The sequence below is a fragment of the Aegilops tauschii genome, chromosome 2 (assembly GCF_002575655.3).
Source record: "Aegilops tauschii subsp. strangulata cultivar AL8/78 chromosome 2, Aet v6.0, whole genome shotgun sequence".
NCBI classification, from domain to species: domain Eukaryota; kingdom Viridiplantae; phylum Streptophyta; class Magnoliopsida; order Poales; family Poaceae; genus Aegilops; species Aegilops tauschii.
This window is the reverse complement of record NC_053036.3, coordinates 408,758,783-408,781,978: the sequence shown is the minus strand read 5'-3', so window position 1 is coordinate 408,781,978 and position 23,196 is coordinate 408,758,783. Positions and strand designations below refer to the sequence as shown.

The window sequence follows — 23,196 nt, the reverse complement described above, 5'->3', positions numbered from 1 at the left end:
GTTGCCGGGGAGATTCGCGCCAAGTCAAGTCAAGTCAAGACATACCAAGTACCCATCACAAACTCTTATCCCTCACATTACATTATTTGCCATTTGCCTCTCGTTTTCCTCTCCCCCACTTCACCCTTGCCATTTTATTCGCCCTCTCTTTTCTGTTCGCCTCTTTTTGACTTAAGATTTTGGCCAAGCTGGGTTGCTTGGCTCCTGTGCTTACCCCTACGTTCCCGATTGTTCGGCTAGACGGTAAAGGGAGCACCTCTGTGATTGTTACTACCGGGTCATCCGAGTTAGTACTTCAGACTGGGTGACGCCGAAAGCTAGCCATCTAAACAGATATAATTGGTCGGCAATGACGGAAGTGAAAATTTTGGTTCGCTAAAGACCACATAATTCAGGAACTTTCCCCAATCTAAATCCTCAATATTTTTCTCCCGCATTGATCGGAGGTGAGGTTTCATGACCATGGTCGGCATGGCAACCGAAAGAAAGGAACCGACAACGGACCTAATTGTTGGAAATATGCCCTAGAGGCAATAATAAAATGGTTATTATTATATTTCCTTGTTCATGATAATTGTCTATTGTTCATGCTATAATTGTATTAACCGGAGACCATAATACATGTGTGAATACGTAGACCACAACATGTCCCTAGTAATCCTCTAGTTGACTAGCTCGTTGATCAATAGATGGTTACGGATTCCTGACCATGGACATTGGATGTCGTTGATAATGGGATCACATCATTAGGAGAATGATGTGATGGACAAGACCCAATCCTAAGCATAGCACAAGATCGTGTAGTTCGTCTGCTAAAGTTTTTCTAATGTCAAGTATCATTTCCTTAGACCATGAGATTGTGCAACTCCCGGATACCATAGGAATGCTTTGGGTGTGCCAAACGTCACAACGTAACTGGGTGGCTATAAAGGCACACTACAGGTATCTCCGAAAGTGTCTGTTGGGTTGGCACGAATCGAGACTGGGATTTGTCACTCCGTATGACAGAGAGGTATCTCTGGGCCCACTCGGTAATGCATCATCATAATGAGCTCAATGTGACTAAGTAGTTAGTCGTGGGATCATGCATTACGAAACGAGTAAAGTGACTTGCCGGTAACGAGATTGAACGAGATATTGGGATACCGACGATCGAATCTCAGGCAAGTAACGTACCGATTGACAAAGGGAATTGTATACAGGATTGATTGAATCCCCGACATCGTGGTTCATCCGATGAGATCATCGTGGAACATGTGGGAGCCAACATGGGTATCCAGATCCCGCTGTTGGTTATTGGCCAGAGAGCTGTCTCGGTCATGTCTGCATAATTCCCGAACCCGTAGGGTCTACACACTTAAGGTTCGGTGACGCTAGAGTTGTTATGGGAATTAGTGTGCAGTTACCGAATGTTGTTTGGAGTCCCGGATGAGATCCCGGACGTCACGAGGAGTTCCGGAATGGTCCGGAGGTAAAGATTTATATATGGGAAGTCCTATTTTGGCCACCGGAAAATGTTCGGGATTTTTCGGTATTTTACCGGGAAGGTTCTAGAAGGTTCCGAAGTGGGGCCCACCTGCATGGGGGGACCCACATGAACGTGGGTAGTGGGGGCAAGGCCCCACATCCCTGGTCAAGGTGCACCAAGATCCCCCTTAGAAGGAATAAGATCATATCCTGAAGGGATAAGATCAAGATCCCTAAAAAGGGGGATAACAATCGGTGGGGAAGGGAAATGATGGGATTTCTTTCTCCCACCTTTGCCAACGCCCCAATGGACTTGGAGGGCAAGAAACCAGCCCCCTCCACCCCTATATATAGTGGGGAGGCGCATGGGAGCCACACCCCTTCCCCTGGCGCAGCCCTCTCGCTCCCCAACACCTCCTCCTCCGTACTAGTGCTTTGCGAAGCCCTGCCGAAGAACTGCAAGCTCCACCACCACGCCGTCGTGCTGCCGGAGCTCTCCCTCAACTTCTCCTCTCCCCTTGCTGGATCAAGAAGGAGGAGACGTCCCCGGGCTGTACGTGTGTTGAACGGGGAGGCGCCATTGTTCGGCGCTTAGATCGGAATCAACCGCGATCTGAATCGCTACGAGTACGACTCCTTCATCCGCGTTCTTGTAACGCTTCCGCATCGCGATCTTCAAGGGTATGAAGATGCACTCCCCTCTCTCTCGTTGCTAGTCTCTCCATAGATTTATCTTGGTGATGTGTAGAAATTTTTTAATTTCTGCAACGATCCCCAACGGTGGTATCAGAGTCAGGTCTATGCGTAGATTCTATGCACGAGTAGAACACAAAGTAGTTGTGGGCGAAGATTTGTTCAATTTGCTTACCGTTACTAGTCTTATCTTGAGTCGGCGGCATCGTGGGATGAAGCGGCCCGGACCGACCTTACACGTACGCTTACGTGAGACAGGTTCCACCGACTGACATGCACTTGTTGCATAAGGTGGCTAGCGGGTGCCAGTCTCTCCCACTTTAGTCGGATCGGATTCGATGAAAATGGTCCATATGAAGGGTAAATAGCAATTGGCATATCACCGTTGTGGCTTTTGCGTAGGTAAGAAACGTTCTTGCTAGAAACCCATATCAGCCACGTAAAACATGCAAGAACAATTAGAGGACGTCTAACTTGTTTTGCAGGGTATGCTATGTGATGTGATATGGCCAAAAGGATGTGATGAATTATATATATGTGATGTATGAGATTGATCATGTTCTTCTAATAGGAATCACGACTTGCATGTCGATGAGTATGACAACCGGCAGGAGCCATAGGAGTTGTCTTAATTTATTGTATGACCTGCATGTCATTGAAAACGCCATGTAATTACTTTACTTTATTGCTAGCCGTTAGCCATAGTAGTAGAAGTAATAGTTGGCGAGACAACTTCATGAAGACACGATGATGGAGATCATGATGATGGAGATCATGGTGTCATACCGGTGACGAAGGTGATCATGCCGCGCCTCAAAGATGAAGATCAAAGGCGCGAGATGATATTGGCCATATCATGTCACTCTGTGATTTGCATGTGATGTTTGTCATGTTTACATCTTATTTGCTTAGAATGATGGTAGCATAAATAAGATGATCCCTCATAAAATTTCAAGAAAGTGTTCCCCCTAACTGTGCACCGTTGCGAAAGTTCGTTGTTTCGAAGCACCACGTGATGATCGGGTGTGATAGATTCTAACATTCGCATACAACGGGTGTAAGCCAGATTTACACATGCAAAACACTTAGGTTGACTAGACGAGCCTAGCATGTACAGACATGGCCTCGGAACACAAGACACCGAAAGGTCGAACATGAGTCGTATAGTGGATACGATCAACATGAAGATGTTCATCGATGATGACTAGTCCGTCTCACGTGATGATCGGACCCGGCCTAGTTGACTCGGATCATGTATCACTTAGATGACTAGAGGGATGCCTATCTGAGTGGGAGTTCATTAAATAATTGGGATAATTAGATTTATGCCCCTAGTTGTGTCCCACTCGTCTGTTTTACCCCTAATTTCCAAAAGTCACCGGTTCTGTCCAAGTCACTTTGCTCCTCTTATGCTTTTGCCCTTTGACCGTTTGACCGTCAGTTTGAAAACTTCATAACTAAATCATACAAAGTCAGAAAAATGCAAATAAGATACCAAAATGTTCAGAAAAACATCACCTATAAGTGAGTGTCATTTGCATTAATGAAAAAAGTGTTGGAAAGTGCACATGCGAGTTTTAGCTCTTTTGATACCACCATGAATAGTAAAATCTAGACAAATTTAAAAAAATTCAAAAAAAATATGGTGGCAAAGAACGACAAATGTTCTAAGTGCTTGCCAAGTTTCATCAGGGAACGATATTCGTGGAAGTCGTGGCAAAAAAAATCTATTTTGGAGTGCTCATTGTTTTTTTGCTGGGGCACCCACGAATGTCATTCCCTGATGAAACTTGGCAATCACTTAAAACATTTGTCTTTCTTTGCCACCAATGTTTTTTTTTGAATTTTTTGACTTTTTTTAGATTTTAATATTCATGGTAGTAGCATAAGAGCTAAAACTCGGATGGGCACTTTCAAACACTTTTTTCATGAATGCAAATGACACTGACGTATAGGTGATGTTTTTCCGAACATTTTGATATCTTATTTGCATTTTTCTGATTTAGTATGAATTAGTTATGAAGTTTTCAAACTGATGGTCAAACGGTCAAAGGGCAAAAGCATAAGATGAGCGAAGTGACTTGGACAGAAGCGGTGACTTTTGGAAATTAGGGGTAAAACAGCCGAGTTGGACACAACTAGGGGCATAAATCTAATTATCCCTAAATAATTTGATTAGATGAACTTAATTATCATGAACATAGTCAAAAGGTCTTTGCAAATTATGTCGTAGCTCATGCTTTGGTTCTACTGTTTTAGATATGTTCCTAGAGAAAATTTAGTTGAGAGTTGACAGTAGCAATAATGTGGACTGGGTCCGTAAACTGAGGATTGTCCTCATTGCTGCACAGAAAGATTATGTCCTTAATGCACCACTCAGTGTGCTGAACCTCGAGCGCGGTTGTGGATGTTGTGAACATCTGACATACACGTTTTGATGACTACATGATAGTTCAGTGCGTAATGCTAAATGGTTTAGAATTGAGGCACCAAAGACGTTTTTGAAACATCGCAGAACATATGATATGTCCCAAGGACTGAAATTGGGATTTCAGGCTAGTGCCCACGTCAAGAGGTATGAGACCTCTGACAAGTTTCTTAAGCCTGCAAACTAAGGAGAAAAGCTCAATCGTTGAGCATGTGCTTAGATTGTATGAGTACTACAATCGCTTGAATCGAGTGGGAGTTAATCTTCCAGATGAGATAGTGATGGTTCTCCAAAGTCACTGCCACCAAGCTACTAGAGCTTCGTGATGAACTATAACATATCAGGGATAGATATGATGATCCTTGAGCTATTCGCGACACCGCGAAAGTAGAAATCAAATAGGAGCATCAATTGTTGATGGTTAGTAAAACCACTAGTTTCAAGAAGGGCAAGGGCAAGAAAGGGATACTTCATGAAACGGCAAATCAGTTGCTGCTCTAGTGAAGAAACCCAAGGTTGAACCCAAACCGAGACTAAGTGCTTCTGAAATAAGGGGAACGGTCACTGAAGCAGAAATACCCTAGGTACTTGGTAGATGAAAGGCTGGCAAGGCCGATAGAAGTATATTGGATATACATTATAATGTGTACTTTACTAGTACTCGTAGTAGCACAAGGGTATTAAAATACCGGTTCGGTTGCTAAGTGTTAGTAACTCGAAATAAAAAGCTACGGAATAAACGGAGACTAGCTGAAGGTGAGATGACGATATGTGTTGGAAGTGTTTCCAAGGTTGATGTGATCAAGCATCGCATGCTCCCTCTACCATCGAGATTGGTGTTAAACCTAAATAATTGTTATTTGGTGTTTGCGTTGAGCATAGACATGATTGGATTATGTTTATCGCAATACGGTTATTCATTTAAGGAGAATAATGGTTACTCTGTTTATTTGAATAATACCTTCAATGGTCTTGCACCTAAAATGAATGGTTTATTGAATATTGATCGTAGTGATACACATGTTCATGCCAAAAGATATAAGATAGTAATGATAGTACCACATAGTTGTGGCACTGCCATTTGAGTCATATTGGTATAAAACGCATGAAGAAGCTCCATGTTGATGGATCTTTGGACTCACTCTTTTTTTGAAAAGTTTGAGACATGCGAACCATGTCTATTGGTTTATACGCATGAAGAAACTCCATGCAGATGGATCGTTTGGACTCACTTGATTTTAAATCACTTGAGACATGCAAATCATACCACATGGGCAAGATGACTGAAAGGCCTCGTTTTCAGTGAGATGAAACAAGAGAGCAACTTGTTGGAAGTAATACATTTGATGTATGCAATCCAATGAGTGCTGAGGCACGCAGTGAATATCGTTATGCTCTTACTTCACAGATGATTTGAGTAGATTCTAAGTATATTTACTTGATGAAACACAAGTCTGAATTATTGAAAGGTTCAAGTAATTTCAGAGTGAAGTTGAAGATCGTCGTGACAAGAGGATAAAATGTCTATGATATGATCATAGAGATGAATATCTGAGTTACATGTTTGGTACACAATTAAGACATTGTGGAAATTGTTTCACAACTAATGCCGCCTGGAACACCATAGTGTGATGGTGTGTCCGAACATCATAGCTGCACCCTATTGGATGTGGTGCATACCATGATGTCTCTTATCGAATTACCACTATCGTTTATAGGTTAGGCATTAGAGACAACCGCATTCACTTTAAATAGGGAACCACGTAATTCCGTTGAGATGACACCGTATGAACTATGGTTTAGAGAAACCTAAGCTGTCATTTCTTAAAAGTTTGGGGCTGCGACGCTTATGTGAAAAAGGTTTAGCCTGATAAGCTCGAACCCAAAGCGGATAAATGCATCTTCATAGGACACCCAAAACAGGTGGGTATACCTCCTATTTCGGATCCGAAAGCAAAAGTGATTGTTTCTAGAAACGGGTCCTTTCTCGAGGAAAAGTTTCTCTCGAAAGAATTGGGTGGGAGGATGGTGGAGACTTGATGAGGTTATTGAACCGTCACTTCAACCAGTGTGTAGCAGGGCACAGGAAGTTGTTCTTGTAGCGCCTACACCAATTGAAGTGGAAGCTGATGATAGTGATCATGAAACTTCGGATCAAGTCACTACCAAACCTCGTAGGTCGACAAGGATGCGTACTATTTCAGAGTGGTACGTAATCCTGTCTTGGAGGTCATGTTGCTAGACAACAATGAACCTACGAGCTATGGAGAAGCGATGGTGGGCCCGGATTCCGACAAATGGCTCGAGGCCATAAAATCCGAGAGGATCCATGTGTGAAAACAAAGTATAGACTTTGGAAGAACTACTTGATGGTCGTAAGGCTATTAGGTACAAATGGATTTTAAAAGGAAGACGGACAATGATGGTAAGTATCACCATTAAGAAAGCTCGACTTGTCGTTAAGATGTTTTCCGAAGTTCAAGGAGTTGACTACGGTGAGACTTTCTCACTCGTAGCGATGCTAAGAGTCTGTTGGAATTGTATTAGCAGTTACTGCATTATTTATGAAATCTTGGTGATTGATCTTGGTGATGCGTAGAAATTTTTTAATTTCTGCAACGATCCCCAACACTATTTTCTTTGGAAGATGTCTCTTCATATAACATATCTCTCCGCATCCTTTGTTTATAAAACCATATGGCCGGATTGCCTCGTTTGCCACAAATCTTTGCCCTCATAAGGGCTTTAAAAAGTGGGACAAACACTCCCTGGCTACTAGCCGAGGAGGTTGAAGCCGATGGTCGGTCAACAAAGTTTTGTACAATGCGGATCCGAGCATTTATGATGTTAAGTACTTGGGTACATAGAATCATTACACATAAATTGTGAGCAAAAATCAATTTTTCCACGGTCAATCTTTTAAAGAGTCAATGGCACAGTCTCTTTGAGACAACCGAGTAGCTGACATAACGCTCTCATAGTTCCCTATTGGCATTGATTTCCTATCTCTTAAGCCCCTTAAGGCCGAACTTGGCGAGCTCAGCTTTCGTTAGCTCTATCTCCTTTATGAGATCTTTTATTCTCTTTCCGAGAACTATGTGTTAAACACAACAAAATTTTCTGTCAAACGGATATCGATCCTTAATTTGGCCACATGTGCCCACATTAAGGCTCGGGGGCTACTGGGCTTTGCGCTCATTATTTACTAATATTAAAGGGGCACATCGATCCCCTGATCTGGTGTTGCCACCCGACCAGTGTCTCGGGAGCTATTGCATTGGCAATCCAGTGCAAAAAAATTAAGTGCGATATAGTTTTCGAGGAGATTACGATCCTCAGGTTGGTCGGCCGCACCTAACCTGAGTCTCGAGGACTTTGCACACCGCTTTTTGTGTCCCGAAGTATTCTGCCGAGCTAGGAGTTGATCCTCAGGCCGATTTTGTGAATCAACCTGAGTCTTAAGGGCTATTGGGATCAGCGGTCTTATGTCATCCTTCAGGTGCATCTCGGGTTTTAGACCGATACACACCTTGAGGGCTACTGGCTATATATCTCGGCAGAGAATAAATTGCACCAATCAAAAATATTGGCAAAAAATCGGCCCGCAGTCGGGGTGGTGCACCACCTCGGAAGCAGTCCGGCATAAAGCTCGGGCGCCAGTGGCTGGCTCCATAGAGGGCATTTCCGGCATTAAGATCGGCTAAACTCCTTCAACTTTTTTGAACCAAGGTGATCTATGACACCTCGGATATAGTCCGGCGTTGGAGCTTGGACATAGTCCGGCGTTGGAGCTCGGATACATTCCGGCGTTGGAGCTCGGAAGCGGTCCGGCGTTGGTGCTCGGCTGCAAAAGATACCTCAAATACATTCCGGCGTTGGAGCTCGGACGCAAGAGGACACTGCCGCCCGGGAACAACTTCAAACCCGAGGTGTGGCATAAAAATAACAAGGCATTGATAAAGGCCCGAAACTTAAAGGGGCTCCTCGGATACCCGACGTGTAAACTCTTCGGATTTACTTCGGAGATCCTCAAGATCAAAGATGAGAATGTTTGGTGAACCAGTTTTCAAGACTGACGACCGAAGATGAAGAACAGTTCGGAAGGATTGAGGAGCGTCCCCAACTTGAAGACCGGTTCAAGGGGCTACTGACGGTGTCCCTGGACTAGGGGGTACTCACCACATTGTCTCCCGGCCAGGTGGATCGGGCCGAGGACCCCCATGGCGGTTCACTCATGGGCCACTTCGGGCAGCCCATGCCGCATACAAGGAGTATTCCACAAGACTTGGTGATCAAGACAAGAACTCCTCTCCACCAACGTATTCGGCGAGGACTCTTGTTATCCTAGGCCTCTGGTGCATTATATAAGCCAAGGCCAGGCTAGTCGATAGATTAGGACATTATTCATCATACCCTCAGGTTTTAGACCATAACATATGATCTCGTGGTAGATCAACTCTTGTAATACTCATATTCATCAAGATCAATCAAGCAGGAAGTAGGGTATTACCTCCATAGAGAGGGCCCGAACCTAGGTAAAGATCGTGCCCCCTGTCTCTTGTTACCATGGATTTTAGACGCACAGTTCAGGACCCCCTACCCGAGATCTGCCGGTTTTGACACCGACAGCCACCCCTATATAAAATCAATCTCTCTCTCTCTCTCTCTCTCTCTCTCTCTCTCTCTCTCTATATATATATATATATATATATATATATATATATATATATATATATATATATATATATATATATATACTGGCACACGAACCCATGGTGTATAAAAGTAAAAAATGACTTAATTTACTCGAAACTCCTAGACTTGTACATCACTAGCACCTAGTGAACTCTCTCAAAAAACAAAAAGGAGGAAAAACATGTATATGACGAGTAAACGATGTATATATTTATCGACATCTGTCGATGGTGGCTAGCTGCTTACCCTTTTATTCTCACACCTGCCAGGAGTTTGCACCTCCTCACCTTGACCCTACCCAGCCGCGCCAACTTTCTCGCCTGCATCGGCTTCTCATCGTTGTTGTTCCCCTTCGCTACCATCCCCAGCGACAGTGGCAGCGCTGGCTTCTCGTCGACCTTGGGCTCCTTGACCGGCTTACTGACCTAACCTTCGAGGGCCACCACCCCGACATACCACCACTCACTCTCAAGTTACAATGCTGCACGGCCTAACCGCCTACAACCTAAGTTGCGAAGTGTAACCGTTCGCAGACCATGGCCGTTGCACTGACTCATCTCTTGAGGGAGGCCATCGCCCCAACATACCACCGCACGGAGCAACCAGCTCATCGCGGCCCAGACATAAAGTCAAACCGCCCCCTCTATGCACGTCAACTGGTATATAAAACTGACGGTTTAAGATCTGTACAGCGCTACCACGGTAGTCGACTCTCTCCCAAAAAAGAGAGGGGAAACCCGTACACGACGGGCAAACGATATGTACATACATCGACACCAAATCACCAATGTCGATGTTGGCTAGCTATTTGGCTAAGTTGCCAGCTACTTCCCCTTTTGATTCCGTGATCCTGGCTAGCAGCTAATCACCTCTGCCAGGAGCTTGTACCTCCTCACCTTCACCCTACCCGGCCGCGCCAACTTCCCCGCTTGCATCGGCTTCTTGTCGCCGCTGCTCCCCTTCGCCGCCGTGCCCGGGGACGGGGGCAGCGCCGTCCACTCGTCGACCTTAGGCTTCTTGTCGCCGTTGTTCCCCTTCGCCGCCGTGCCCGGCGACGGAGGCAGCGCCGGCCTCTCATCGACCTTGGGCTTCTTGTCACCGCTGTTCCCCTTCGCTGCCGCGCCCGGCGACGGAGGCAGCGCCGGCCTCTCATCGACCTTGGGCTTCTTGTCACCGCTGTTCCCTTTCGCTGCCGTGCGCGGCGACGGAGGCAGCGCTGGCGTCTCGTCGACCTTGGGCTTCTTGTCGCCGCTGTTCCCCTTCGCTGCCGTGCCCGGCGACGGGGGCAGCGGTGGCCTCTCGTCGACCTTGGGCTTCTTGACCGGCTTACCAACCTCCGCAGCCGATCTCCTGGACCTCGTAGCAGTGGCGCATCCGGCCTCGTGCTGCCGCCGCTCCTCCTCGTCGGAGGTGGACGTCTCCGTTGATGCCACCATCTTCCGTTTGTCCGCCTTCTTGCTAGCCACCGGGTGAGCGTGGGGTTGGGCGTGGGCTTCTGCGGGCTCCCTCAGGCACCAGTTGCACCTCCTATACGCCGTGGCCCTCGGGTACAGATCGCTGCAGTATCTAGACACATAACAAACACACGCCCAGGTCAGATGGCTCGATCGATAGGAGAAGGAGAGCTGGAGCGATCGCGCAAGGCACGCACCTGTGCTGCAGGCGGACGCGGCAGAGCTTGCAGCGGAGCAGCTCGTGCGGCAGGCCGCGATCGCCGCACATGCAGCAGACAGCGCCGGCGCCGGTGCCCAGCGGAGAAGGCGGCGGCTCCATGGAAGATTGCTTATGATCCACAGCGCGCGCGGCCGCTGCTAGCTGCAGGTGGATGGGACGGAGATGGAGTGAGACGGTCGAGACCGGGAGAAAGGTCCGGGGTGAATATGTAGATGCTCGCAGCGTACGATCCTAGGCATTAACGCACTCACATCTTCTCTGGGCGTCGCGTTTATGGTTGCGGGGCGTACCGGGGCAGCTTTCGTGAGGTAGAGTACGGGGGTAGGGTTGGAGAGGGGGGAGACGAGGTGGCCTTCATATTTATATAGCCCAAGGACTCTCCCACGCAAGAGAGAGAGAGAGAGAGAGAGAGAGAGAGAGAGAGAGAGAGAGAGAGAGAGAGAGAGGGATGAATGTGAATGGCTACCGTGGACTGAGGACAAGACTGCAATTAAGGGCTGTGGTTTCGTTTCATTTTCTAATGATGGGACCCATGCGTCCGTCATCTATCTGTTCGTCCTGCCGTGTGATCCCGATGGGCGATGGCGCGTCGCTCCGGCCACCTCGGCTCGGCTTGTTGGAGACAACCAGCGACATTGACGATTCGGTGCTAGGGACAAGGACGGCTCATTGCGCCGCACCATCATGGCTGGTTAGAATAGATCAACATCTCCGGCTATGTCTTTATTTTCATCTTTACTGGTGCTGATTTGTCATTTTATTTTCTTTCTATGTTAGACTTGTTGCCTTTGGCTGTGTGTATGCATCCTAGCTACGCACAGATCGGGTGCCGCTCAATTCGATTCGTATCCTCTTGATGCTACTTGTTGCGTTAATAAAAACACCCTTTATCGAGAAAAACATCAACATCATAGCTCCCCTCCCGTCCCCTCGCATCGCCTCCCCTTGGGCGGCACTAAGGGCCCCCGATCCCTAGCCGCCAGTCCCTCCTTGTTGCTCCATCCCCAGCCGCCGCTGTCGCCGGCAAGGGCCATGGTGCGGCGGGCCCTGCATCGCAGTTTCAGGGCGGGTGGTCGCCGCGGCGGACCCTGTGAGGCGGAGGCGGCGTCTCATGCGGGGAGGCCGGGGGCGGCAGTCAGGGCGGCGCCCCTGTTGTGCGTCGGCGATGGGAGCTTTCATGGCCGGTGGTGTGGTGGCTGCGTGCGCATGGGTGGCTCCGATGGCTATGGATCTGGCGTCCTGTCCAGAGCCGTCTCGATTCGGCCTTGGCCGGACGGTGGCGCGTGGAGGACCGGTTAGGGGAGGCCGGAGGCTCCTTGCCGGCATGCTGACGGCGGCCCTCGTCTCCACGGCGAAACTCCATTCGGTTCCAGCCAGTTGCGAGGTTGGGGGACGCGACTTCCGGTGAAAATCGCGCCGATGTCGGTCATGGCGGACGATGGCGGCGTCTATGACGTCGTTCCCTTCTCGAGGCATCATTGTTGCAGGTCGTGGCACCCCACTCATGATGCTCCGGGGGGAACCCTAGATCTGGATCTACCGGATCGGACGATGATGGTACCTTTGACGCCGTTGTCCCTCCCGAGGGCATCGTTTAGGAGCAAGTGCTGATTGGACGGGACAAGCGGAAGAGCGGTGTCTCATCCACCGCAAGGCCGACGGCGGATCCCGGTGGCATGGCGCTGCGGAGGTTCGGCGACGTGCGCGTGTGGACGGATACGTGCAGCATGGTGGAGTTGTCTGGCATCGTGGTGGCGTCGACGGCAGGCCAGGCAACGTCGATGGGTCAGTTACTGCTCTGGAGATGGACCGGTGGAAGATGGCGACGGCAGCCTCTGAGAATGCGTTGGTCCGGTATGGGACCCAGTCCCGGTGTGTGGCTGGGCTGGGGCATCCGGCTTTAGATGTTAGGGTTTGATGCGATGTCCGTTTGGTATTAGGCCCGGATATTCGGCACACCTTCATCAGGCCTTGTTCGTTTAATCCCACCCACACAGGGATTGGGCCAAGCCCCGCCGATCCACGTGGATTCGGCCCGGCCGGGTTTAGGTCCCGGTCAGTCATATAAGTGTGTTCAGCTAAAACCGGCGGGGGTCTATCCCCGGCCTATTCCCTTCGAAACCACCGGGTTTTGACCGGGAAAAAACCCTCTCCTCCCGTCCCGTGGAACCAAACCCTGCCTGAGGGAACGAGACGGAACAGATAAAAAGAATAAAAGGAGCCTTTGCTCGACCCCTCTCTCCCGCGAGTTGACGGCAACGGCGGCGGCGGCGTGATCAAGCGTTCGTCTCTCGCATGTGGCGGATCCCCTCCCCTCTATTATGCCACAATGGCCCGGAGGAGACTACGGCGACCCGGCGCAAGATCGATAGCGGAAGCGCCTCACCATCTCCGGCGTCCCTCCCCTCTTCGGATGGCGACCGTCTCGCCGGTAAGACCCAAAGCCCCTACCATTCTCTCATCTTCCTTCCCCTCTCGCACTCTAGGAATTTGTAAGGTTAGGGTTCTTGTGGATTAACCGAATGAATCAAAATTGACAGGGATTTGAAGGAAAGGGAATAATGGGGATTGGGTGAGGGGATGGGTGTTACCCAACCTCTGCGTGGATTGAATCCACATCATCCGAGCAAGGCCTTAATGGGATAGGAGTAGCAACAGGTGTTGCGTAGATGGTGGCTTCAAGATGTATTATTTTGTATGGTCTTTATTAATAATTAATAAAATGGCCGCATGCATCGTCCATATCCTTTTTGAAAGAAAAAAAATCGAGAAAAAGATCAACATATCCGGCTGCTGCAGCGAAAAGAAACCCGAGCGCCTTAATTAACTCCGAACACTATACGTGGAAGCAGCCATCCATCCATCGGTGCAGAATTTCTCGACTTGCATTTCGATCAGATAGGATGACAGGATAGATTGGGGATATTTTGTTCCGGAATAAAATCCGCCCGCCAGGCGGAATATTAAACCTCTAGCTAGCTAGGTAGTACCGATTCATTCGCGGGAGGAAAATATTCCGGGACGAGTGCGCATAAACAAGGCAAGCACGATAGCTTCTTCGATCGGCCTCTTCCTTTTTTTTTTAGAGACAGAAGCATTTCTCTGATTACCATTAGTAGAATCGGTGTAAGGTTCAGTACATAGCTTTTGGGCAGCGAGGCAGGATGGCAGGATAACTATGTATGTGCATCCGTCCATCCACTTGTGCCATATACCATTATTCATATTCATAGGAATAAAAATCCCTGAAAGAGGCAAAAGTGAAAGCAACTGACGGGCTCGAAACGTATAGGATCCGCCCGTGCCCTCAACGAATCCCTGCGGTAAACAAGTCTTGAGTTTCCTGCATGCGCGTGGTCTGCTCATGTGCCGTACAAGAAATGACAAAAAAATTAAAGGCACGCACGCAGACGCAGCCGAGGAGACTTGAAGACCTGGACTTGGTTTACTCGTTCAGGTCTTCCTTGGGCACGAAGGGACGTTAGAGGTCGACGGCCATCTTCGTTCGTACTCTACCACCCACGTCGGCGTCGTCTTATCGTCGAGGCAGGCGGTGTGAACTGGTTCATGGCTTGATCTGATTCTGTTCCCGCGTCGGGGGTGACTGAGCAGAGCTCATGATATCTGCACTAGTCTAGGGCAACCACGCCTAGTCCAAGTCTACTTACGGAGAGATCCCTTTTGAAAGCGTGTAGGAGCACTTGTTAATTCCTTGGGTAAATATGGCAAGACGAGCACGAAGCTGCTGCTGGTGGGCAACCCCATTTTGCATCCTGCACACCCCGCGTCATCCCCGCCTTTGGATCTTCCGAACCCGGCACTCCCCATCCGAGAAACAAGGACCCCGAACAAGATTTTGCCTAGGCCACGGCGAGAATGCGCCGAATCCTCCTCTTTTGGATCTTCCAAACCGGGCATTCCCGTCCAGCCACATGCCCGAAACAGATTAGATTACGCCTCGCTGAATCCTACGGAACAATCACAGTTAGACATTACGTCTTTGCAGCGTGTACATACCAAGCATCTGAATTACGCTACTCCCATAAGCTGATGCCAAGGTGTGAGAGCACCAGGTTCAGCTAAATTGTGTCCCAGAACGAATAAGCCGGACACATATGGATGCGTTTGGTTGCTTGCATTAGGCCCAGTCAGGCCCGTGCAGACAGTTTTCGATCTATTTGTTTGCCTGGCCCGCACGAATCTTAAAGCAGTGCTCAGCTAGGCCTGCTAGAAACGCCCTAACCGGCAGTTTTCAACGAGCCAGGCTCGAGCGATGCAGGGGAGGGGAACACAGCGTTGCGTAGCTGCGGGCAGGGAGATGGCGGGAGCGATGGCGCGTCTCCGGAAAAGCGGCGGGAAGAATTTGAGTCGTCGCCCGCCGATTGGGTCGCCCTGTATAGTCAGGGTGACCGCCGCGGCAAAAATCACGCCACCATTTTTTCCCTCCCGAGCTTTTCCCCCGACGCGGATCCACTTCGACGACGAGGTAAGCGGCGCAACTACTCCGGCGACCTGTTGACTGCGGCGGCGAATCGACTGCTCCTCCTTTCCGACATGCCATGCACCTCCTCCACGGCTCATCCGATGGCGTCTGTAAGTTCAATCAACCCCTCCTCTCTACTAGTTCTAGCTAGATCTGTCGATGTGGTAGGGTTAGATCTTCCGATTTGTTTGACTGTGAAGTTGTAGTAGCTAGTTGTGATGGATCTGAAACATGCTAGGGATTGTTTCCATGTCGGCAAGCATTAATAGCTAGTGGTCATGGATGGATTGATAATACTTAGATGTGTGGTATGCTAGTGTGCAAGTGTTGAACAAGAACGTGCATGTGTCCATGATTAGTGTTGTGTTCTGTTGTGATGGGTCGTGGTATGCTTTGATAGATTTGGTAGTGCTGTCTTGAACTAGATCATCCATGTGTGCATGTGTTACTGTTAGTTCGATCTGTCCATGTTTTACTGGTAGTCCCTACTGTCGATGTGTAGTGTGTTCTAGTGTTGATGATGCTTACGTTTGTAGGAGATGAGCACGCAAGAGTTTAGTCAGGCCATTGTGATGTCCGAGAGCCACTTCCCATCGTCCTACGTCAAGGACTCCCAGCCTCCCATCGATCAGATTCCTCCTGGTTCAGACGTTTTCGAGGTGTCGCCTACGGTTCCTCCATTTGTGTTCACTTATCCCAATGTTGTAGCTCATGCTGCTGCTCAAAAGGCAGTCGCAAAGAAGAAGGATGGCAGGGGGAACAGCATGAAATGGCAGTCGTTCCTCTCCACCTTCGTGCTTAACAAGATGTGTGAGGTCATAGCTAGTGGAATGAGGACTGACAAGGGCTTCAAGGAGGTGCACTTGAACGTTGTTGCAAAGCAAATATTCGAGTTATGTGGACAGGAGGTCACCTCGACCCAGGTCTACAACCACCTGAGGAAGTAGAGAGCGAGATGGATCACCGCGCCCAAGCTCAGAGACCTGAGCGGTGCTTCATGGGATGAAGACACCTGCTCGATCCTTTTGGAGGCAGAGAACTACTAAGGCCACATCGCGGTTAGCTCACAAACCATGCCATTCTAACTAATCAGCAGTTTAAGCATATGAACCATCGCCATACTAACTAACCACTTTGTCATGTTTTTTCTTAGGCTCACCCCAAGGACGCAGAGTTCCTCAACACACCTATCCAGAACTACCATCAGATGCAGCAGATCTTCTCCTTCGGGCTGGCAACCGACAAGCATGACATGGGCTCTGGTTAGCCATTGGGCTTGCCGATGCCCGAGTATCCAAACACCCACGAGGCAGACACCATCAATGTTGAAGTTCCTGGGAATGATGGTGAGCACGTTCATGTGCTTGATAGGAAGAGGAAACGGGGAGACTTCATGGAGGAGCTGACCGTCCTCAGCAGCATGACTCGGGTAGTGAAAGAGGTGGTCACCGCCATTAGGGAGAGCAAGACGATCGACGTCCACCCTGACCTCTACGGCGCCGTCATGGAGTAAGGTGGCTTTAGCCCAGAGGCTCTCATGGCGGCTCTCAGTCTCCTGCTGGACAACAAAGCCTAGGGTGTTGGGTTTGTTGCCATGGGAGACGCCCACAGGGTGCTCTGGTTGAGGATCTGACTGCGCAAGCACTACTACTAATGTTGTTTCTGCTGGTGGCGATGGCGTGCATGATCCTCGACGGCGTTGGTGACAAGGACGACGATGATGATGACGACGTATATTTTGTGTAGTTATGTCTTGAAAACAATATTATGATCTGTATATTTTGGTGAGGTGGTATATACTAACCCTCACGGTGATCACGAACTTGCGGTGGTAGGATTACACCCTCTTTTGGATGTGGTGATAGGATTACACCAAAGTAGTAGTAGTTTGCTTGTGTGCTTCATTGCTTGTTGTTTGTGTGTTCCATTGCTTGGTGCTTCAACTTATTGCTCTTGCGCACTGCTAGGATAAGTGATATGCGGTGTTCATCGAAAGGGATCCTGGAGTTTACAGTTTATGAGAAGCTTGTAATGAATAAATTTCAGGGTACAAGCACCACAACAACCACAGAGGGTTTAAGACCAGGCAGGCGGCAGAAGAAGCTTACTCCGAATTTGTGCGAAAGCAAGCATGCAGCGGTTTTGAAGTTGGCGAGACGGATCGTTGGTTCGGGTTGAAGAACTCCCATCATCTTCGTTCAGATCATCGCCATTGCAGTGTTTTGGCGTTCGCGTGATCGGTGTTCGTGCATAAGGTGTAGTAGTAGGTAAGCTCGCCAAATAGGATATAAGGTGAGCACAACTATATGCTCAACAAAACAACATGCACTCATGTAACCACATACAATGCAAACAACCAAACACAATGCATAGAAGCATTGCTACGATGCAGATATACAATGCAAACAACCAAACACAATGCATAGGGGCATTGCTACGATGCAGCAAGAGGATATTCAGGCAATCAACATGCAAATATTGATTTTTTACATGCATATGCTCAGCCAGACCGTACCGGTGTTTATAGGCTAAAAAACGGCAACGAATAAGCAGCACTCCACCCAGTGGAGATAAAAATAATGTGCGGCACAAACAGTGTTGTAACTTATTAAGCAAGTCAAAATTTCTTGAATGAATCAACATCCATGACGCTCCGACCGTGTCTACAAGCCTAGAGGCTCTTCTAGTTCTTGCAACACACACACACACACACACACACACACACAACAGACGCTACAGAGTACAGACACCACTCGTTTCTTTCACTTTTTAATAACCTGTCTCACCCTCTTACTTTTAGGACGATCTATATAATCTCTCTCTCTCTCTCACTCTCTCTCTCTTCTGACGCTGCTATGCTCTTACCGGATCAAAACCTTGTTCCCCATCGGAGGGAGTGGGACGAAGCTCTTTCTCTCTCTAGCTCACCAGCTGCTGGTTGCCGTAGAAGGGGTAGGCTCCATACGCAGGGGCGTACATGTTGGGGTGCGGGACAGGGGACGCGTAGCCGTACCCGCCGTAGAACGGCGTGCCATAGTACATGTTGTTGTTGTTCCTCCTGTTGCCGGAATCGCCCCTAGACTGAAAACAAGAAAACAGTGGATTAGCGTCATGGAAGTGAATGGATAAACAACTCCGCAAGACAAATATAACTTTACAATCAACAGATTCTATATACAGATGACATAAATAAAGAGTTGACAAGTATATGATGGGTCGTAGCAAAGGCAACCCGTCTTGGCCGCAAGGAAAGAACAATTGCACAGCCTGGTTTAATATTTGAAGGACCAGTACAGGCTAACAAGTGCCGTGCTAATGTTTGCTCATGTTATCGACAAGTGTGCCCAATGAGAAACTTGTTTGAAAGAACAATAGTGAATCATTCAAAGTTCTATACATCGAGTGGTAAGAGATAAAAGCCTCCTAGGGCCTATGTCCCTATACAGATGTCTGATTTAACAATGAAGTGAGAACCGAGTATCGCTTGGTAAACTAATCCTACACTCCGCAGGTGGCTCAGGCCGTTTCCTTCCATAAAGGCGTGGCATTCAGTCAACAAGCACCCTCAAAATGCATAGCCTTAAAATAAAGCTACAGATTGGGCCACAGGGCATATTACACAATCATGGCATTGCCCTTTTTACATAGCCACACAGCACGCAAGGTATGTAGAACAGATCACAGGCTGAATGAGAGGATAGGAAGCTTGGTTGCTTAGTTGTACCAAAACTAGGTTTGCAAAATGAACTGAGCTGAACTAAACAAGGATTAAACCAGTCTGCATGTTCAAAGTTTATTTAGCATTCAACTAGAAACAACTACCAAGCATAAGGCTGCAACTATACAAAATAATTGTGTTGGAATAATTGCTAGCATGCGGGACGAGAAGGAACAGATCCATTATAGCAGGAACGTTTCAATTCCCACATTAAGTCAGTGCTAGTTCGTATTAGTCATAAATCAATTAAACATGGACACAACAAAGTAGCCTTTCATGGGAAAGATCATTATCATATAGGAAAAGATAATATCATATATGAAAATTATCTTGCAAGGCTAATTTGCTATAGTACATCCAAATTTATAGTCATCCATAGGTTACTGCCAAATTTTCCAAACTTAACTTGAAGAGTTTTCAAACATAGTGGTCATTATACTTTTAACAAGATGATTGGTTCAATGCAAACTAATACTATAGCAAGGAACGATCAAAGAAGGAAACAGTTAAGAGGCACATGGCCAACCTGTTTGTGTGATGGGCTGCGGCCCCATGAAAGGCGAACTGCCTGCTTTCCAATGACAGCCCCATTCAATCCTTGCAGTGCTTCTTCTGCGTCAGTTCTAAAAACAGTGGCACAAATAAAAGTATAGCTTGTAAGTTACATAGAAATAACCAGTAAAACACATAAGAGCTTCAGAAACGTGCCTGTTGACATACTGAACAAAGCCACACTGCTTCCCTAGAGGAATTTTGACAGAGGCAACATCACCATATTTGGCAAATGATTTCCTCAGCTCGTCTTCACTAACATTTGGGTCGAGCCCACCAACATATACCTAAAGCAGGTTGAGAATTTCAGATTATAAACTAAAAAGCCACAAGGTTAACAAACACTATGGAAACACCAGTATACACACCGTTCTGTTATTTGAATCACCATCTGAATGACCAGGTGTTGAGGAACCAGAATCACCTGAAGTTAATAGTCATTAAGTTGCGCAACAAGGGATTAAACATATACGGATCTTGTATGAGAAAATAACCAATTCCATATTGCCCTTAACAAAGAAGCAGAATACATGACATGCTCCATATATGAATATAAGGACTTGTAGGAATTGAAGCAGTAGAACTGGCGCCACTAGAGGCAGTAGGAACACTAGCACCGCAGTGGAAGTGGATTTGTTTGTTTGATACTATCTGTAAATCTCTACAGGTCATGTACGTAGTCCAGAAAGGCAAAACAAGTACAGATAAATGATCAATAACAGAAGAAAGCACCATTCTTCATTAAAAACAGGATGTGTTCCAGAAAACTAATAGGAGAACACTACGACAGCATCAGGGACATACAAGGTATGAATAGATTTTTCCAAAACAAATAGTGATAGTAATGGTAGGTACAATGTGGCCATAAAATGAGTCATATTTAGTGAAAGTTCAAGCACTTGTACAAAAAATACAAGACAATCCACGAACTAACAAAAAGGCCGGACAGTTTAGGGCTGCAGAACAACCGCGAAGAAGGGACATACCAGAGGTTCTTCTAGGTGTTGCAGGTCCTACGCGAATCGGTCGAGTAGAGCAATAAACACCGTTCATTTCAGTCATTGCATGAGCTTTGTCGGTATCATCTCCAAATCTAACAAACCCATAGCCCCTAGAACGGCCTGTGTTTGCATCAATGATAACTTTAGCTCCTTTCACGGAGCGATACTTGCTAGCAAAAAGCTCCATCAACATTTCATCAGTAACATCAGCAGCTAAATCACCAACAAAAATTGAGTGGTCAGAGACAACTTCTGATCGCTTTTCACCCATGCTATAGGATGCCCAGTTCAACTTAAAGGCTCGATCGGTGTTGGGCATCACATGGCCAGTAAAATTCTGAAGGGCTTTGTCTGCTGATGCATGGGAAAAGAACTCTACAAAACCATATCCCTCTGATTGTCCAGTTTGCCTATTGCGGATAACTTTTATTGTTACCACCTATGAAGCAGATGTAGAGAAAAGGGTGAGTAAACTAGTAGCTGGGCAAGAGAAGAAATATGCAATGATTGAAGGGGAAAAAATAGATGAACCCATGAGTGGTTAACATTCATTATGTCTTTTAATAAACCTATCATGGTTGATGTGTGTAAAGGATAGTTCCTGCCAAATTGTACAAACACAAGATCGCGTACAACTTGCTTTCTTCGTTAACCATCTTCCAGACAAAGTACTTGCCACTTTTCCCAATTCCTGTCCACGTCAGTAAGCAAACCTCCCAATAAAAGATAGCCTTAATTGGTCAAGGCTTTCATTATGGCTTCCTTTCACCCCTCCAACCGTTATTTTACTTATTCTGTAATCACCAAAATGCAATAACTAGCTCAGCTCATTCACAATGTTCATTAAATTATACGCGCCAAGACCGTTTCGTCCAAACGAGTACTAACCAAACTAGTATAAATCCCCAAAGTCGGCACCTTTGGAAGCTAGCATCGCAAAGAATAATGCTATTTTGTTTGTTATTACAATTCAGAAAGAAGAAATGGCTTGCAGCTATGGAAGTAATAACCATTCAAAGAAGAGCATTCCATCCGTACTGTATTGAATGGCCTTAAAGTTGGCGCCTTGAGCAACTTTTCACGGCTAATTATAGAAGCATCGCCTTTTATCCGCATCAAACGACAGCAAAGCACAAAATATACGCTTTCATGGCAATTTGATGGCACAACACATGAATCAGGACAAAGGAATGGGGCGAATCTTACTGTATTCGCGAGATCTAGTACGGACAAGTCCGGATCGGGAGAGAACACAAACCTCGCCGCTGGGGCCGAAGCAGTTGTGGAGGTAGTTCTCGTCCATCCAGTACTGGAGGTCGCCGACCCAGATCGTCTTATTCTCCTCGCAGCCGTTCCCGCCGGATCCGGCCGCGGGTGGGGTCGGCGTGCGTCGCCCGGCCGCGGCAGGGGGAGGCGGCGGCCCCGGCGCGTAGTGCTTGGCGAACTGCGGCGGGGGCGGGGGCGGTGCGGCCACCATGGACGGCGGCGGGTAGGGGAGGACGACCCACCGCGGCTGCGGCATGTGGTGGTGCGGGTGCGGGTGATGCGGAGGTGGGTGCGGATGCGGGTGCGCGTGGGGGTGGTGAGGCGGCACGGCCACCTGTGACTCCGTTGTGGTCGCCGCCATCTGCATCGCCGCCCGCGCCGCCGCCGCCGAGGAGGGTCGCCTGGGGTTGGGGGAGTCTCGTGAGGTTGCGGAGGGCGGAAAGAGAGGGTGCCCGTGGGTGAGGTGACTGGATATATAGCGGGCTGGCGGCGGATCCAGGCCGTCGGATCTAGGAGTTCGTTATCATGCTGGTCGTTGATTGAATGGGGGAGGCAGGCTAACGTGTAGGGCCGGTGGGAGGTCCCAGATTTGGAGCGCGTTGGTAGCTGCCGTTATAGCGCTGCCAGTGTGGGCCCTGTGGTTAGGGAGTGCGATTGGAAAGTGTTTTTCTTTTTCTTTTTCTTTTCCGGGAGTCTTGTTGCTGGTTTATATGATGCGAATTTATTATGCTGTCATAAATCAGTGTATGGTTGAGTGTCTTGCGACAGCATTTGGCAAATGAAGAACGAAATAAATACGGCATTTTGTTATTAATATATCCGTGTTATTTTGAGGCTGTGAAATGAGGTGGTGCTGGACAAAGCTTTTAAGGTTGAAGTTCTTCCTTCGTTCGATTTTTGAAAGTTCGACATGATTTTCTAGGTTTCGATTTTGAATAACAAAACAAAATATGTGTAGTATGTTGTATGCGCAAACACTATATGTTTAGAAACTTCATTCAGTGATGAATCTCAAGTTACTATACTTTTTGTACTAACATATGACACACATTTTGCTATTTAAATTAAAGATCTAAAAACATGCGCCCGACCTGTAAATCGAATAGAGGTAGTATTAAGAAGTTATATTTAATTATTTTGGTTCACCATAGAAATTCTCAACAAATGAATATAGCTTCCATCAAAATCAAACAATCACTATGGCACCTTGGGTGAGTCG

General features: G+C 47.5%; 2 protein-coding genes across 3 annotated transcripts; both read right to left on the bottom strand.

The window, feature by feature from the left end:
• Nucleotides 1-9,929: 9,929 nt before the first annotated feature.
• Nucleotides 9,930-11,303, bottom strand: LOC109766481 (uncharacterized). Its single transcript, XM_020325254.4, has 3 exons — nucleotides 11,209-11,303; nucleotides 10,935-11,098; nucleotides 9,930-10,849 (listed from the first exon to the last, which is right to left on the bottom strand). The coding sequence occupies exons 2-3, from the start codon at nucleotides 11,054-11,056 to the stop codon at nucleotides 10,138-10,140; spliced, it is 834 nt and encodes a 277-aa protein (XP_020180843.1). The 5' UTR covers nucleotides 11,057-11,098; nucleotides 11,209-11,303; the 3' UTR covers nucleotides 9,930-10,137.
• A 6,719-nt stretch (nucleotides 11,304-18,022) lies between these two features.
• On the bottom strand, nucleotides 18,023-22,463 carry LOC109766482 (polyadenylate-binding protein RBP47). Of its 2 annotated transcripts, none has more exons than XM_020325255.4 (6): nucleotides 21,970-22,463; nucleotides 20,697-21,150; nucleotides 20,079-20,134; nucleotides 19,867-19,997; nucleotides 19,685-19,781; nucleotides 18,023-18,521 (listed from the first exon to the last, which is right to left on the bottom strand). In XM_020325255.4, exons 1-6 carry the CDS (start codon nucleotides 22,342-22,344, stop codon nucleotides 18,360-18,362), a joined length of 1,275 nt encoding a protein of 424 aa, XP_020180844.1. In that variant the 5' UTR covers nucleotides 22,345-22,463; the 3' UTR covers nucleotides 18,023-18,359. The 2 variants fall into 2 exon arrangements, with proteins under 2 accessions (XP_020180844.1, XP_020180845.1); XM_020325256.4 differs by having other exon boundaries at nucleotides 20,079-20,101; nucleotides 21,970-22,433.
• Nucleotides 22,464-23,196: the final 733 nt, after the last annotated feature.

Coding starts and splice junctions, on each gene's coding strand:
- LOC109766481 (XM_020325254.4), bottom strand. CDS start 11,056: ATGGAGCCGCCGCCTTCTCCGCTGGGCACCGGCGCCGGCGCTGTCTGC. Junction 10,850..10,934: donor CGCGTCCGCCTGCAGCACAG/GTGCGTGCCTTG, acceptor TTATGTGTCTAG/ATACTGCAGCGATCTGTACC.
- LOC109766482 (XM_020325255.4), bottom strand. CDS start 22,344: ATGCAGATGGCGGCGACCACAACGGAGTCACAGGTGGCCGTGCCGCCT. Junction 19,998..20,078: donor GTGATTCAAATAACAGAACG/GTGTGTATACTG, acceptor AACCTGCTTTAG/GTATATGTTGGTGGGCTCGA. Junction 18,522..19,684: donor GCAGCCCATCACACAAACAG/GTTGGCCATGTG, acceptor TCTTGTTTTCAG/TCTAGGGGCGATTCCGGCAA.